We start from the raw sequence: 18,189 nt of genomic DNA, 5'->3' as shown, positions 1-18,189 counted from the left end.
AATTTTGCCAAAAGTGAGTGAGGAGAACTTTGCAGGGTCGACAGGGCAGGTTTACCTTTGTTATTTCTGGTGCCCAGTTTGATGCTGTGTAGTCTGTCCGATTTTGACATTTCTGTCATGGTTTGATACAACTGAGTGGCTTGCTAGGCCATTTCTGAGGCCAGTCAAGAGTCAACCACGTTGCTTTGGGTCTGGTGTCAAATGAAGGCCAGGCCAGGTAAAGGGGACAGATTTCCTTCCTGAAAGGACATTCATGAACCAGGTGGGTTTTTATGATAATCTGGTAGTTTATGGTCACTATTACTGAGGCAAGCATTTTATTTCAGATTCATTTATTAATCAAATTTAAATACCATGAGCTGCCATGTTGAGATTTGAATTCATGGCTCCAGAACATTAGTCCAGACATTACTAAGATAAAAGCAAAATACTGTGGATGCTACAAATTTGAAACAAAAACAGAAAATGCTGGAAAAACTCAGCAGGCCTAACAGCATCTGTGGAGAGTATGACAGAGTTAACGCTTCAAGTCCGTATGACTCTTCTTCAGAGCCCTGAAGAGGAGTCATATGGACTTGAAACGTTAACCCTGTCTTTCTCTCCAGAGATGCTGTTAGATCTGCTGAGTTTTTCCAGCATTTTCTGTTTTTGCCTCTGTATTACTAGTTTATTTGTCTTATGAGAAATAAACAATGCTGGCATCAGCAGTATTTGTTGCCCATCCCTAATTGCCCATGAGAAGGTGGTGGTGAACTGCCTCCTTGAAGTGCTGCAGTCTATCTTTGATATTTTTGACTCTTAGAATATGTTAAGCATAAGCTTTCTGCAGTCACTGTCCGCTAGAGTTATATGACTTCCATCTTTTGTAATTTAGGCCATTTAATATATCAGGTTGAGATGTACAATTCTACTAGTGACTTCAATTATGCCTGAACTATGAAGCAGTCATGCCTTTAAATGAACATGCCTGACTCTAGACAACTTGTTTTTTCTCAATTTATATCAGGTTGTTTGAAGTTTCCCCTGAAAATTATTCTTCTGGGTACCTGTTCTCCCACTTAATAGAATAAGCTACCTTTTTTTGTACATTTATGAACCTAGAGCATGGGCCTGGTGCTTAGTTGAATTTGTTCATGTTAGAGATGTCAACATGGAGTTGCTATTGTAATTTTTTTCCTCACACTTGAATAACCTCTTTTACCTACCAGATGTCAAGTATGGCTATAGCATCTCCTATTTTGTTGTATATTTTCTGATCATTTGATATGCATGAATATATTAATTCCCATCCACTGGGGTTGTTCAAGTTTCTGATCGTCTAATACATAGTAGCTCTTTGTTGCTCCTGTTGTCTCCAGTTCCAGCATCTTATTGTTGATTCTTCTGGCATTCATATTTATACATCATAATTTAGATTTTCCCACTTTCATATGAGAATAGGTTCAAAGTATCTGGTTCCTTTTCATTAGAGAACAGAAGAATGAAGGATATGATTGAGATTTTCAAATTGAAAGACTCAGGGTTGCAGAGAATCAGTCATAGAATTACAAAATCAGACCCTTTGGTCTGCGACTTCATGTAACTGTATTGTCCACACATTAGTCTGATCCCATATTCCCACCAGGCTCCCATTCTAACCCCTCTCTCCTTCAACCACTTATTTACTTGATTCTTAATATTGACATGGGGCAAAATTTTTTGCTCAGCATGCGGGTGCACGCCTGACACGCTCGAGTGTCAAATAGGCTTGTCGGGCGGGCGTGCATGGCTGCTGGAGCCGTGCCACCGTTAATTAAGAGGCCAGTTAAGGCCATTAAAAAGCCAATTGACGCTGATTTTTTGTTGCTCATATGATTTCACGCTCTTCGCAAGGCTAAAATGGCAGGTGGCCAGCTGACATTTCCAAAAATCTCCTCCACTGGCGGAATGAAAAGAGTCAGCAGTATTGGCAGTGTGAGTAGTGAGAAGTTTGGTGGATAATTTGCTGCTGGTGACTTATTGGTATATGGCTGTTTCATCTCTGTTCGGGGCTTCATTGTTAGCATTTCCAGGCTTCATTTCAGGACTCCTTGGTGTCTCCAAGAACCCCGGAGAATTCAGACTGAGTGGACCCTTCTAAGTATCAGACAGCCTTCTGTTACCCTGGTAATGGGGATTGTGGCACCGCTGGTGGCACCTCCTCTGAGGAGGAAGAGAGAGGCAGAAGGGTGAGGAGGCCAGGTGTCCCAATGCAGCCTCCAGGGGAGTGACCTGGGGAGGAGAGCTGCGGAGCCAGCTGGCAGTCCAAGGCAGGAGGGACCGCAGAAGATGCCACTATCCTGCTGCCAGGGTTTATAGGCAGTGATGCAGCTACCTCAATATGTCTGAGGTGCAATGCCGAAGGAGGTTCAGTTCTCAATGGAGACCGTGATCTCTATTTGTCAGATAATTGGGCCTGAGATCAGCTCCGACTGTGTGGGTGGACACCCCATGCCAGTGCCTCCGAAGGTCACAGTGGCCCTCAACCTCTATGCCTCCAGCTCTTTCCAGGGCCCAGTGGGGGATCTGTGTAGAGTGTCCCAATCAGCTGTACGTAGTTGTGTGAAGCTGGTGACAGAATATCTGTTCAGGTGGGTACTGACTTTCATTCATTTTCATATGGATGAGGTCAGGCAGACAGAGCAAGCTAGAGGCTTTGTAGCGATTGCTGGGTTCACCCATGTCCAGGGCGCAATCGACTGCACACATATGGCCATCAAGATGCCAGCGGGGTCATTGGATGCCTTCATCAACAGGAAGGGATTCCACTCCATGAACGTGCAGATAGGGTGCATGTTCTGCAAGCCTATGCAAGGTACCCTGACAGCTCCCATGACGCGTACATCCTGAGACACTCCCAGGTGCCCAGGCTTTTCAGTGCTCCAGCCCAACTGGATGGATGGCTGCTGGGTGACAAGGGCTATCCCTTGAAAAGGTGGCTTACAACACTCTCCGCCACCCAAGAACAGAGGCAGACAGCATTACAATAGGAATCATGCCACAAGGGCAGTGGTAGAGAGGACCATAGGTCTTCTCAAGATGTGCTTCCGATGCCTGGACTGTTTAGGGGCTGCACTACAATGCCCCCCAGAGCAGGTGTCACTGATAGTAGTGGTTGCATGCTGCGCTCTCCACAATCTGGCACTGGCAAGGGGGGACTCACTGTAGGAAGACGATGTTGATGCAGCTGCAAAGGCCACAGATGATTAACCCAGTCGTGAGCAAGAAGAAAAGCATGGTGAGGAGAATGCTGAGGGTGTGGAGGCAGACCTCCGTAACCTCCAGGGAGGCAGGGACACCAGGGATGCTTGATTCAATGCTCCTTCAGCTAGGCTGCCAATTAAGCACGACCTCCACATGCCAGGACAGCCGCCTCCATCTTGGATGTCTGAAATTGCCCTTTCCTTTGACCTCAAAGTCCTCTCAATGCCTGTGCGATAAAGGTTTGAGCCACCCATGTCCAGCATTACACACTGGCGTACCCTGCACCACATTCAATAAAAAAGTCGAAGCATACTCAGGCCATTATGACAAAAGGAAATTTATCTCACATTGACAGTCAAAACAAATTAACGAAACCTTCTCTGGTCTTCAACCCCAGCACTAACTCACGTTTGCTAGTGCTACATCTTGGTGTCGCACCCCACCCCTTGCTGGCACCAGCATTGGAGACAGCCTGATGACTCTGATGTCATGTTAGTCTTGATGACCTTGGCAGTCGTCCTCTGTCCTCTGGAGCCTGTGCTGGCCCCATCTGGGAGGGACTGGCATCTCCCTAGTCGCCACAGCCTCATCAGATGCCATGGTCGCTGGCAGAGGGTCAGAGGAGCTGCTGCCGTCATCCAGAGCGCCCTGAGAGGAGCCCGCAGAGACGACAGGCAGCTCATGCACCAGTGTGAGGTCGCTCTGGACCTCCTTGCTTACCATTGATGGATGGGCACCTAGCTGGAATACTGGGTGCCTCATCCATCTCCCACAGGGATACTAACCATCTGATGTCAGTGCTTTTGTGAGGGCTGCAGGTCAGAGCGCAACCCTAGGAGCCCCTGATTCTGTTCCTGGAGCTGCCTTTCCATGAGAGTTACCACTCTCTCAATGGTAGAGGCAATGTGCTCGGCGATGAGGGTCAACACAGTGCTCGTGCTTTGCATGGGCTCCTCCATAATGGAGACCATGGCACGCATACCCTTATGGATCTCTGCCAGATCCTCCCGCACATCTTGCTGGACACCCAACGTCTGCCGCCTGATGGACGCTCCAGGGACTCATCATCTGCCTTCGTCTGAGCATTGTCCTGGTCTCCAGCCATCCTCTGACTGCCGGTGCCCTAGGCACTCTCTGCCTCTTCCTGCACCTCAAGCGGGTGTGAAGTGTCCTCACTGCTCTGCATGACGATCTAGCCAAAGACCTAATGGCCGCTGAGGTGCTGGTATCTATGTTGGTGCCTGGTTCAGAGAGTGGGTATGAAGCAGATGCATCTGGAGCCTGGTCCTTTGGCATCAGGGATGGGTCTCCGGGGTCCTGCGATTGGTCCTGTCACTGTGCATGCCAGGTAACATGGAGATCTGATCATGGTGCCATCGTCTTTCAATGATCAGTGGGGAATCCAGTTTTGGATTGATGATGAGACTCCACAAGAATGTTTGCACCATCTGAAACTCTCACCCCTGTGCACTGCACTATTTCTTTCATCTGACACCCCAGCCTCTTTGCGGCCGATTGACCGAGGAACATGCCAGCTCTTCAGCTGAGGGGAGTCCTGCTCGTACCTGGTTAGGATTAGGAGGTTTGGGGTCCTCCACCTGTCCATGACCTATCAATGCTGTTATGGGCCATCTTCTCCTGTAAGGACAGAGGAGCATTGATTAGTCCGCTCTCTACCTGCAGCGCCATTGCAGCTTGCCAACCCACCTGAGGAGCGCCTTGATGGGCACATATGAGTCGTGGCCCTCGAGCTGCAAGACACTGGGGCCAAGCAGTGGGGGCTCACTCCCTTGGCCAGTTCTGGCGTCATTGACAATTGGCACTTAGACTCTAACACTCCTGAGCTCCCCAGGGGGATGGCCACATCTTAACACTTCAACATAATGATCCATGCCAACACAGTACTCACCCTTCCTGAGTGCAGCAGGTTGTTAAACCTCTTGCGGCTCTGACCCATGTGCGCCGCATCACATCATGGCTGCTGATCAGCACTGTCACCTCCTCCCAAGCTCTTTATGTTAGGTTCAGTGGCCTCCTCCTTTCATTCTTGGGGCCACCTCCTCCAGAAGGACCACGAGGCACTCATCAGAAAAACAGGGGGCCAAGTGCTGCCTGCCTGGTGTCTGCAGCCGTATTTATATCCATAGTTTTTACTTTCCTGCTGACAACACCAAAGATGCCCTCATCACCGGCAGCCTTCCAGGGCCTGACTCTGCCAGTTTTAAACCGGCTGCAAGGCCGCCATTGGACCCGGCAGCCAACAGGCCCCCGCTGGACTCTTCCCGACCATTGGGGAGCCGGTGTTCGTGCTCGGCAGGCCTTAATTGGCCAGCCAGCATGAAATCGTAGCCAGGGGCTGATCATGGGCAGTGGTTCATTTCCTGGCCGTGCCTGCCCGCCAACCTTAAAATTCTGGCCATGATTTCTGCCTCATTCACTAACTCCGGTTTCTTTTTTCTCTGTGTGTTGCTTCAAAGACGTTCCTGCTCCAACTCCTGTCATACATTTTGTGATGCTATCCTTGGGGCTTGTTTCTTAAGAGTGTCAAATATGGCTGCAGTAATCTTTCCATTGAAGCATCAGTAAACTTTGGGACACACTGTCATGATCAAAATCATGAGGTGTCTGGATAGAGTAGATAGGGAAAATGTTCCCATTGGTAGAAGGATCGCAGCAAGAAATCACAGATTTAAGGTAATTGGAAAAAGAATCAATGGCATGAGGAAAAACATTTTCACAGAGAAAATGGTTAGAATCTGAAATGCACTGCCTGAGTGAGGTGGAAGCAGGTTCAATCGAGGCACTCAGGAAGGAATTGGATTATTATCTGAAAAGGAAGAATGTGTGGGGCTGTGAAAATAAGATGGGAAGGGGCACTAGTTAAATTGCTCCTATGGAGAGCCAACGCAGACACGATGGGCTGAATGGCCTCATCATGTGCTGTAACAATTCTGTGATTTGACCATACGTAGTGATTTTATAATCTGCAGCTCTTGCCTTAAAACCCAGGGTTTTCCATTAACTTTTCTTTTAATGCCCGTAACCACTTGAGGTGCTGATTTTAATGTCTTATAACCTGAATTCCCAAATCTCTTTGCTCTTCCACATTAATCCAGCCTTCCCATTTAAAGTGTAATATATGTTTTACAACATGTACTTCATCATCCTTCTTGACGGTGAATGCCACCTGCTCATTTTTTTGCCTATTCCACCTTTATACCAATACTCCTCGCAGTTTCCTCTTATCCTCTGCATTATTTACCAAACCTTCTATTTTAGTAACATGTGCAAGTTCGGGCAAATAATCCCTTCAGGCCTTTACACAAATTGTTAATGTAAGAGATGAACAGAAACGGTTCAGATCAAACAAAACCTCGTGCATCAATATCCACTTCCAATCAGCCTGAGAAGCTACCCTTAATTCTTAATCTCTGTTTCCTTGCTCTAATCATTTTAAAATCAATTTACCATCCCTCTCCTAATTCCATAGCTCTTATTTTTCACCAGTACTCCCCTGTGTCAAAAGTCTGTATTGACCACATGTATTTCATTTCCTCCATATCTGTCACCTCCTGATATGATGAAAACATAATATTTAAGGACAAAATTTTCGCTCCTGAATCAGGTATGCAGAGTGAGGAAATTTTACAACTCCGCAAACACGACTCAGAAGCAACCTTCCCAAACTGGATTTTTGTTTTGGTGGGGGATGGGCACTAACTGGATTTGGGTACGAGCTTGTTTCAGGCCCACCAACCCCAGAAACAGTGCTGGTTAAAAGGCTCGCCTCGTCACAGTTGTAATAAAAATAATAAAGCAAAAAACAGCCCTCAGGCCCTCACCTCTCTTATCCCCTCACCCTCTCACACTTCCTATGCCGCATCCATGTCAATTCATGCCACCTCATGTTCCCCACCCACACCGCCCATGGCCCCCAATACCCTCCATTCCAATCTACCCCCTTCTACCCATCCCCTATGGCCTTTTATAGCCCCTATGCCAACTCATGCCAACCTGTGACCTTACCCACCACCCTTTGCCCTTACACCTTCCATGCCAACTCACCCAGTATCCACCTTTGGCAATCTCAAGAACCATGCTCAGATGAAATAAAATAAAGTTCGAAATATCTATTACAGACTTCACAATATTTAAAAAAAAACACTCCAATTGATAAAAGCCCATTCAATAATTTTAAATCCCTTCAAAATACTTAATCCCTTATTAAGAAAAAGCAAACATTTGTATTCACAGCTCCACATCAAAGGCAGCTAATCTTTTTATTATCACTTGAAGCTGCCAATCAAACTGTGAACTTACAGGCCCCCTGTGGTAATGATAGGTTGAAGACGCAATCAAGCAGCACTAATCCTGTAATGATAACCCTCAGGCTAATGTCAACAAAGAGCTAGTGAAATTAAAAGCCCCTTTTTCTCAACTGCAAGCTTTTTTCCCCAAAAATTAAAGAGCATTTAAATGACGACAACTTGATGACCATATCCAATTTTTATGTGCATTCGTGTCAACTCGTCACACTTTTTAATATGCAGCTGCCTCCGTGAACCATTGCTGGGCAAAATTCATCCCGCCCCCATTTCTTGCAACCCCCCTGCCTGAGTGAAAATGGTGGATGTCACTTTGAAATTTTTGGAGTGGTGGGACTTCCGGATTTGGGGCCCCAGCGCCATTTTGGCTAAGGCATGCAGCCCTTCCAACTCGATGACAATTCAAGCCTGATATTTGCACGTTTAATTAAAAGTTCCAAAATTTTCCATATATTAGATGCTAAACTAACTGACCTGTAATTACTTGGGTTAGCTCTGTCTTTCTTTTTAAAAATTGGTATTCTGCTCAGCATTTGCATCGTCCAGCATAAGTCTATAATCAGTATAATTTTTTGGACATCCGCTTTTTCTTCATCCATGGAATGTGCTGAGAGGTTGAAAAAATGCATTTGTAGGTTCATTATGAGGGATGGCTTTGGCATGGTAATAGATAAGGGTGAGTATCAGTGGTTGCTGATCAGATGGGGATGTGAAGTGGTGCCTTGAATGAGAGGGATGGATGGAGCTGCTAGGTATGTTGGTCCAAGTAGTTTTGTGCAAGAGAAGACTGGAGAAGCCAGAGTGAAGGGTTTGGAACTTGAACATTGTCACTCACTTTTCCTGTCCTGATAAAGTTTATTGAACCTCCAGTGGCACAGTGTCCGGGACCTGCAACTCACCTTTCCTGCCACTTCCAGCCATCCCTCCCAGCTGCTGGGAACAGAATCTCTCTGAGGTCTGCTATAACTCAGCTTGGTGTACAAGAATGTCTCAGAGAACCCTGGGGCAGCCTTCCTTCATAGAATCACAGAATGGTTACAGCATAGAAGGAGGCCATTGGCCCTTTGAGTTTGTGCCATCTCTCTGCAAGACCAACTCACCTAGTCCCACTCACCCACCCTTTGCAAATAATGCTGCATCTATTTTTGTCTTCAGATGCTTATCCAATTCCCTTTTGAAAGCGACAATTGAATCTGCCTTCACTACCCTCTTAGACAGTGCATTCCAGATCCTAACCAGTAACTGGGTACAAAAGTGTTTTCTCATATTGCCTTTGGTTCTTTTGCCAATCACCTTTTAAAAAAGAAATTGAATTTTGGTTGGAAATGGCTGAAAGGATCACACAAGATTTGAAGTTTTAAAACTTTTACTGTAACACACAAACTAAAACTAATTTCGACTAAACACTATTTCAGTAGGCAGCTTATACTTTAAAGTACAGAACAGATCCTCCATTTAACATTAAATTTCTATGGTTCTCCTTCTACGGTTATACCTTACTCTATCCTTTAAGTAAACACTTCATTCTCCAGGAACCAGTCCAACATGATTCTTGGCTCCTTTTTACTTTTTCAGTTAGATAATTTCTAATCCATGAACTGATTTTCACAGTGTGGACTACACCCTCTAACCAAAGCTAGGCAAATCTTCCAGCTTCATTTAAACCCTCATGAGTTTAGTCTCTTCAATCTGAGTGTGAGCTCTCATTTACGTTTTGAGTGGTGAATAATAGGGACTTGCTGCCTCTGTCCCTCTCCCTTGAATTTTTGCAGACTGGCATTGTCTGTTAGGTTCACTGATGTTTTAGGAAAGTCTGTTACTCAGTCCTGCATTGGCTTCCCAAGGATTCTTCCCCTCTCAAAGCCCATCTCCATGGCTTTGTATCCAGGTAGAAATGCTAGTTAGCTATCCTGTAGACACCGCCCCCCCCAAACTTCTTTCTATCTTGAAATTCAATAGACATATGAAAGTATAACCATTTCCAAAACTTAATATTCCTAACATCTCTCTGGAACTTAGAGAGTAATAATTGATCCACAGTCAGCACGCCGCTCTGGTCATTGTTTATAGGTGTGAATATCTTGCACCTTCTTCCCAGTGAAACAACTTGGGCCCACCTTTAACAACCAAGCCACCTGAAACAGGTCACATGATCCCTTTCATTCCTCTATTTTACTCTAAATTGAAAACACATTCTCGAAACATAAGCATTTGTAACGCTAGGTACTCTGTCTCAACTCCTCCTGACTTTGAACACCTCTATCAAATCTCCTCTCAACCTTCTCTTCTCTAAGGAGAACAATCGCTGATTCTCCAATTTATCCTCATAACTGAAGACCCTCATCCCTGGAATCATTCTCATAAATCTGTTCTGCACCATCTCTAAAACCTTCACCTCCTTTCTAAGTGCAGTGTCCTGAATTTGACACAATACTCCAAATGAGACAGAACCCTGTGTTTTGTAAAGGTTCATTGTATATTCTGCGCTTTTGTGTTCTATGCCTCAGTGTATAAAGCCCAGGATCCTATATGCCTTTTTAAACACTTTTTCAACCTGTGCACAATTTGTGCACATCTACCCCCAGGTGTCTCTGTTCCTGTACCCCCTTTACAATTACACCGTTTATTTTATATTGCCTCTCCTTGCTTTCCTCACCAAAATATGTATCATTTCACATTTCCCAGCATGTTTCCACCTAATCCACAATTCTCTTGAAGTCCATCACTAACATCCTCACAGCGCTTCCAAGTTTTATGTCATCTGCAAATTTTGAAGTTGTGACCTGTACACCCAAGTCTAAGTCATTAATATATGTCAAAAATAGAAGTGGCCCAAATACTGACCCTGGGGAACATCACTGTATACCTTCCTCCAGTCTAAAAAACAACCATTCACCACTACTCTGTTTCCTATTGCTCATCCAACTTTGTATCCATGCTGCCACTGTCCCTTTTATTCCATGGACATCAGCTTTGGCAACAAGCATATTATTTGACACTTTATCAAATGGCTTTTAGAAGCCCATGTAAATCACATCAACTGCATTACCCTTCTTTACCTGGCTCTATCTTGACAGTTGCATGATGAATATATTCTTATGCTCACCGAGTTCCTTTAAATGATGAAGCTCCAACAGTCAAGTGCAGGTCATCAACATCCCTGCCCACTCTAATTGGTTGGGAAACTCGGAAGCAGGATGCTAATGCTGTGGCTCAGTTAAAACATCCAGTAAAACTCACTCCTTGAACTTGAGGTTCCTGATCTGCTGCCAACCACCCCCACTGCTTGGGAGCTAGAATGTTAAAATTCAGCTCCCAGTTTCTCTGCTTGATATATTTCATTAGGCAAAACTTGGCCTGGTGATATTTCTCCCCTTTTGATATATAAGCATGATAAAGTAACCTTGTACACTTTTTAAGAATTCTATTCCGTTTGCTCCTTCCCTGTCCCAATCAATGAATGGGTAATTAAAAACTTCCACAACAGTAATTTTGTTTTTCCTACTCATTTCCCTGAGCTGCGTACAGATTTCCTCTTCCATTTCCCTCATAATTATGGAGCCTGTAGTACAACCCCACTAATGTAATAATCCCTTTATTTTTGACCTCTAACCCTATCAGTACAGTCTGAACCACTTATGAAATGTACGTTATCACTCTTCTCAAAGCCATGTACTCCATCCATCATTATTATCACCTCTCTCCTTTCTTACCTCTCTAGTCCAAAAATATCATAACTTAATATCTGTATTTCCAAATCATATTTGCACACAATGCATGTTTGAATATTTGAATATGATTTGGATCATTTGATTAAAAATAGTTCCAATAGTGTGTAGCCAAATTTCTTTCTTTGAACCCCTGATATAAGCAGATTCTTGATTAAGTAGAAGTTAATATGATAAGTTTCAATTTTCTACTCTCTATAATAGGTGTTCCTCATTGTGTGAATCTGATAATGTACAATGTTCTTCCCAACCTTTACATATAACACAATTGACAATATTCCTATCTTTCAAATCATTTAAGTGGTAATTTTAAAACTTTCTAGAAACTAGATGAGATGTAAAACAAGCAGCAAGTTTGTTAACTCCCGTTTTGCATTCAATGATAAAAGTTAAAATTATTCCTTTTCCAGCACATTGTTGTGTAAATACACAAACATATCCAATGTTTATCACTAATTATATTCAATAAAGCACATGAGAATTTTCTTTTATATTGTTCATTTAGATTGAATTTCTACTCTCATCCATGCCTAAATGCATAGTGTAGTATTGAGTCATTTGAACTTGTCCAGTATCCACAATGTGCATTTTCTGACATATCATTGCTCAGTAAATGGGAATCCCTGCTGTTTTTTCACTATCTGTCTTGTCCAGTGAAGCTGAGCCTAATGATAGTCTCCTCCATGTAACACAGCCAAAAATCACTTTCTCATCGCAAAAAGGACCTTTCTTTCTGTGTGATTTAGCAGGGTGGTTTATATTTTAAATTCACAGTCGGCCCTTAGAACAAAAGTGTAAGCACCAACAGCTTCCCAGACTATGTTGCACTAGCTATCAGTTTGTCTTTAAAGTTTTCTCATTTTAAAAAGTGATTTTTAAAAATCAGAATCTGCTATATTGCTGCTGGGTAATATGCTGAGATGCCTATTTTGGATCTGAGGAGCATTTAAACAGTTATCATTGTGTTAGTGTAATTAACGAAAGCGTGGCGGTAAGTTCACATGTTCGTTCCTAATCTGATGTTGGGGTGTACTAAAGCAAAGCAATATGAGACTGTCTCTAAGAGATTGCCTCAGACTGCTACAATAGAGCTCCATCCTAAATTGTGACAACTCGATCTTTGGTGTTCTAACTAAATATTTCCTAATACTGTTACCTATGAGCTTAACAACCATTTTAGGGGTACAACTTGGTATCCAAACCAATCAGTGTAGGTATTTTCTTATCACCCTCATCAATAAATTTTCTTTTTCTAGGTGAGCCACGGATTGATAGCGGTGTTCCACAAGCTGCAAGTTTGATTATCAACAGTGCACATCCTATCACCATGTCAACCTCAGTTTGTCCATCTCCTCCAAAACCACAGCCTCAGGTGAAAAAACCCAACGTAGCAGTAGTACAAATGAAATCTGAAAAGAGGGACCCTATCAAGCTAACAGTACAGGTATGGTGCTATGCAGGACGGGTGGTGACTTTGGTACCCAATGGGAAACCCTGCAATATAGCTTCCAGGGTGCGCTGCTGAAATTAATCACAGGGTGGGAAAGTAGGAAATGTCTGATATCTGGTGCACTGTGTGAGCTAGGTGCAAGGAGTGGGAGATCGGATGGGGGTGTGAGTCAGTAGGACACCAGAACTATTTTCAGTACACAAGTGGTCTAACCAAAATTCTGTACAGGTTTAACATAACGTCTCAACTTTACAAATTGTATCCTTCTGGAAATGAACCCCAATGCTTAGCTTGCTTTTTTATAACCTTCTTAAACTGTGCTGCTACTTTAAGAGTTTTTTGTATCTGTACCCGCAAATCCCTCTCTTCCTCTAGCCTAGTTAGCCACTTATTTTTCAAGGACTGTGTGGCCTCCTGATTCTTCTACCAAAATGTATTATCTCGCACTTATTTATATTGATGACTCCGTCAATTACATGCCCACTCTGCAAGCTTATTAATGTTTTCCTGTATTTATTTGTAGCCTTCCTCTGCATTAAGTACTCCCTCTAATGTGGTGTCACCTGCAAACTTTGAAGCTGTAAGTGTACTTACCTCAGGAGTTCAGCCCTTCCCAGCCTTTTTACCAATAACATTGCCCAAGTTCCAGAATACATGGCCTCAATGGGTTAAAAATAAAAATCTTGTTAAAATGGATGCAAGAAGTCTCATTAAAATATTTCACTAACCCGAACCTGCCTCCTGAGAGTGGTTTACTTACCCTCCCCTCTCCATTAAACTGGAAGTGGGCAGGTTGTGGTCAGAATTGAGACTTTTAAAACTTTTACTTTGTACCTGCCTCCAACTCACCCACCCTTGGGGATTATAATTTCCCCTATATGTCAGTAGGACTGGAAAAATCATTAGTATCTCATCTATTCTGACTTCCTTTTAACTGAACGCTTTTGCTTTGGTCATGTGGTTTAGAATGTTACACCAAATCAGTGAAGTTGGGACATCCTGAATTGGATAACATTTAATTATTAATTAGCTTTATGTCTGAGCCTTTTCATATTTTTTAATTCCATGAATTTTTAATCAGGTGATGAATGTTGATACTGTCCATAAAGCTGTTTATATATGGAAGCTTAAAAAAGGATTTGGGAAAATCTGAACAAATGCACATCACATGGGCTTTCATGACTTCCCTTCCGGTGTTTCATCTTCCATAGATGTTAACTTTTACAGGATGGCTGTGACTTGGCCACGTGAATATAAGAACAACTTTTTTGTTTAGTCAGAGAATAATGTGCATAAACAAGCATTCTTTATTTCTGTAGATTTCCTTAAATGGACTTTATTAAGTTATTTTCCCTTCTTTTATTTTCCCTCCACATGTACCAATCCTCAAAGAAGTGGATGGTAGGCAGCCTTCACTGTTCATCTAATGTCAGTGTCAAACTGTAGCCAGCTACTCAGAGCAGCTCAGGGCAACTTGATTCCCTTCCTTCCTCTTTATGAAGGAGAGCCCAACTTCCCTTAATTGCTTATTTAGTCTGATAGAGATTTGAAATTTTTGAGGGCAATAACTGTGGACACCCTGCACCCTGCAGCACAAGCTGTTGGCCTTTTGAGCACCAGGAGATTGTAAATAGCTAAGGCCCCAGCAGTGACCCCTCTGCCACTCCACTAGTTACATTTGCCAATCATAAAATTTCCAATTTATCCCTGTTTCCTTTTAGTTAGCCAATCATCTATCCATGCTAATAAAGTATACCCAACATTATAACCACATATCTTGTGTAGTATCCTTTTATGCAGCACCTTATCAAATGCCCATTGTAAATCTAAATACACTACATCTACTGGTTCTTCTTTATCTACCCTGCTTGTTACATCTTCACCAAACTCTAATAACTATGTCAAACATGATTTATCTTTCGTAAAGTCATGGTGACTCTGCATGACTGTATTTTTATTTTCTAAATATCCTGTTAAGAATTCCTTAGTAATGGATTCTAGCATTTTCCCAATGACAGATGTTAAGCTAAATAGCCTATGGTTTCCTGCTTTCTATCTCCCTGCTTTCTTGAAGAGGCAAGTTACATTTGTGCTTTTCCAATCCACTGGGATCTTTTCAGAACCCAGGGAATTTTGGAAGATTACAAACAATGAATCCACTGTCTCTACAGCACTTCTTTAAGATAGTAGTATGAAAGTAATCAGGTTCAGTATACTTAACAGTCCTTAGCCCCCTTAGTTTTGTAGTACTTTTTCTCTAGTGATAGTGATTGTTTTAAGTTCCTCCCTCACTTTTGCACCCCCGATTTTCTACTATTATTCAGATGCTTCTAGTGTCTTCAACTGTGAAAACAGATACAAATTACTTGTTCGAAGTCTCTGCCATTTCCTTGTTTCTCATTATCATCATCCTCTAAAGGACCGATGTTTACTTTTACTACTCACTTCCTTTTTATATAATTGTAGGAATTCTCACTACCTGTTTATATTAGCATAGAAACCTAGAAAATAGGAGTAGGTCATTTGGCCCTTCGAGCCTGCGCCGCCATTCAGTGTGATGATCATGGCTGATCCTCTATCTCATCACCATACTCCCGCTCTCTCCCCATACCCTTAACGCCTTTAGAGTCTAGAAATCTATCTATTTCTTTCTTAAATATATTTAGTGACTTGGCCTTCTGTGGCAGAGAGGTCCACAGGTTCACCGCCCTCTAGGTGAAGAAGTTTCTCCTCATCTCAGTCCTAAATGGTCTACCCCGTATCCTGAGACTGTGACCCCTTTTTCAGACCCTCCTGGCTGGAGGAAACATCATCCTGCATCCAGCCTATCCAGCCCTGTCAGAATTTTACATGTTTCAATGAGATCCTCTCTCATTCCTCTAAACTCCAGTGAATACAGGCCTAGTTGAAACTATCTCCCCTCGTACAACAATCCTGCTATCCTAGGAATCAGTCTGGTGAACCTTCGCAGCACTACCCCTATGGCAAATATATCCTTTCTTAGGTAAGGAGACCAGACTGCACACAGTACTCCAGGTGCGGTCTCACCAAGGCCCTGTACAGCTGCATGAAGACATCCTTGCTCCTGTACTCAAGTCCTGTCACAATGAAGACCAGTATACCATTTGCTGCTTTAACTGCTTGCTGCACTTGCATGCTTGCTTTCAGCGCTTGGTGTACAAGGACACCCAGGTCCCTTTGTACATCAACGTTTCCCAATCTATCACCATTTAAATAATATTCTGCCATTCTGTTTTTCCTACTGAAGTGGATAACTTCACACTTATCCATATTATACAGCATCTGCCATGTTTTTGCCCGCTCACTCAACTTGTCTAAATTGCCTTGAAGCCTATTAACGCCCTCCTCACCACTCACGTTCTCACCAAGTTCTGTGTTGTCATCAAGCTTGGAAATATTACATTTGGCTCCCTCATCTGAATCATTGATATATATTGTGAATAGCTGGGGCCCAAGCACCAACAGTACCCCACAAGTCACCGCCTGCCACTCCGAAAAAGACCCATTTATTCCTACTCTGTTTCCTGTCTGCTAACCCATCCTCAATTCATGCCAATATCTTACCCCCAACCCCATGTGCTTTAATTTTACACACTAATCTCTTATGTGGGACGTTATCAAAAGTTTTCTGAAAACCACATCCACTGGTTGTCCCTTAACTATTCTGCTAGTTATGTCCTAAAAAAACACCAGTAGGTTTGTCAAACATGATTTCCCTTTCATAAATCCATGCTGACTTTGTATAATCCTGATGATATTTTCTAAGTGTCCTGTTATCAAATCCTTTATAACAGCATCTCACATTTTCCCTACCACTAATGTTAGGTTAACCGGTCTGTATTTCCCTGTTTTCTCCCTCCTTCCTTTTTTAAATAGTGGGCTTGTAAAGATGCATTTAAGGGGAAACTATATAAACATGTAAGATAGAGGGAATAGAGGATAATGCTGATAAAGCTAAATGAGGAAGGATAGGAGAGGTTTAAGTATAGCGTAAATGCTGGCATGGAACTTTTGGGCTGAAAGGCCATTTTCTGTGCTGCATGTTCTTTGTAATTATATGTGTAATTGTGGGTTTGCAACATAAAAGACCATGAAAGCTGCAAAAAAGCTTGCCACATCAGCCTTGTCTAGTCTACATCTGACTCCAGCCACTCAATATGTGGTTGTCTCTCAATGCCCTTGGGCAACGAAGGATGGGCAATAAATACTACATTGCCAGTGTTACCCACATCCTAAACACAGATAAAAGAAAAACAATTTTGTTGTTTAAATCTGCATTAGTCAGCCAGTGGTTTAGAACTAGTTATGATTCAATAGTAACTCTGGACTTTTCCAACTGGTAAACAAATGCACTCTAATAGACCATATATTGTAGGTACGAACCACAAATCAACTTTATTAAGAAACAAAATATGCAGAAACCAAGTCAAATAACAAAGATCAATCACTGTGGGTTTGTTTAACTTAAAAAAGTATTTTCAATGTAACAAAACTTTCAGTAATTCTCATAACTTGGAACACACATCTTCAAGAAAAATCTTACTTGTGAAATCAGACATTCACGGACAGTAATTTTTAAAAATTCTTATAATTCATAGTGATAAATAATTTTGTTTGTCTTCAGGTACTGCCAAGTGTAGATATTGATAGCCTTCCCAGTATCAGTCCTGCAGTAAGCCAGAGATCATCAAGCCCTGAACAGCAGCAAATTATGTACCATCCTGCACAAACTCCGATACAGGTATCTTCTTTGTCATTATGTTTAGATGTTTTTCTTTCTGTTTCAAGGAATAACCTGGGTCAGCTTGTATAATATGAGTGTCCTGTGGTTTTTTTTCCCCTCTTGCCTTTTATAAATATTTCATTAGAAACCATATTTGGATGACATTTCACTTAAGGTCACGAGCAGTCACTGATAACATTTGGAAGTTGCCACTTAGAAGGCAAGCTTAAGCAAGCAGGAGGGGGTGATTTCAAACTTCAGTAGCACCGGGTGCAAGAGGCAAAAGTGTAGCTTGAAGTTTTGAGCAACATTTTGGTGGGCAACTTTGGTCAGCTGGCCAAATCCATGAAACCCATCACCATGCTTAAAGGAATGCTATACCAAGCTACTGAATTTCTGTTAGCTCAGTATAGACTGCAGACACACTTCCCATAGACATCCACTAATCAAAACCTACAGAAGCCTAGGTACAGGTTGGCAAGCAGCAAGTCTTGGGAATCCCATCCCCCAAGTGTATTCTGGAATAATGCTAAAGCTAACCAGTTAAAATTCTGCAACTTACAAGCACAGATAGATCTGTCCTACTCATTAGAACATTGTCTTGAAGACTTATATGAAACCAAAGAGGACAAATCCCCCAGTGATAGATCTGCTCCTTTAAGCCCCATTAATAAGTCAGATTAGATAGTCAATCATTAGTCATGCCCTAGAATCCTGCAG

The 18,189-nt window shown here is 42.7% G+C and overlaps 1 protein-coding gene across 6 annotated transcripts in view; it reads left to right on the top strand.

The window, feature by feature from the left end:
- kiaa0586 (KIAA0586 ortholog) overlaps positions 1-18,189 on the top strand; it is a 667,340-nt gene that overhangs the window by 418,076 nt on the left and 231,075 nt on the right. For all 6 annotated transcript variants that reach the window (XR_005946263.1, XM_041214268.1, XM_041214267.1 and 3 more), the window contains 2 exons: positions 12,532-12,719; positions 17,371-17,487. Coding sequence is in view for 5 of the 6 variants with exons in the window: in XM_041214268.1 (XP_041070202.1) it covers positions 12,532-12,719; positions 17,371-17,487 (305 nt within the window). In the remaining variant the exon portion in view is untranslated. The remainder of the gene's footprint in view (positions 1-12,531; positions 12,720-17,370; positions 17,488-18,189) is intronic.

This window comes from Carcharodon carcharias, chromosome 20, assembly GCF_017639515.1.
Source record: "Carcharodon carcharias isolate sCarCar2 chromosome 20, sCarCar2.pri, whole genome shotgun sequence".
NCBI classification, from domain to species: Eukaryota; Metazoa; Chordata; class Chondrichthyes; order Lamniformes; family Lamnidae; genus Carcharodon; species Carcharodon carcharias.
Note: the sequence above shows the minus strand (reverse complement) of the source record. Positions and strands in the feature narration are given on the sequence as shown.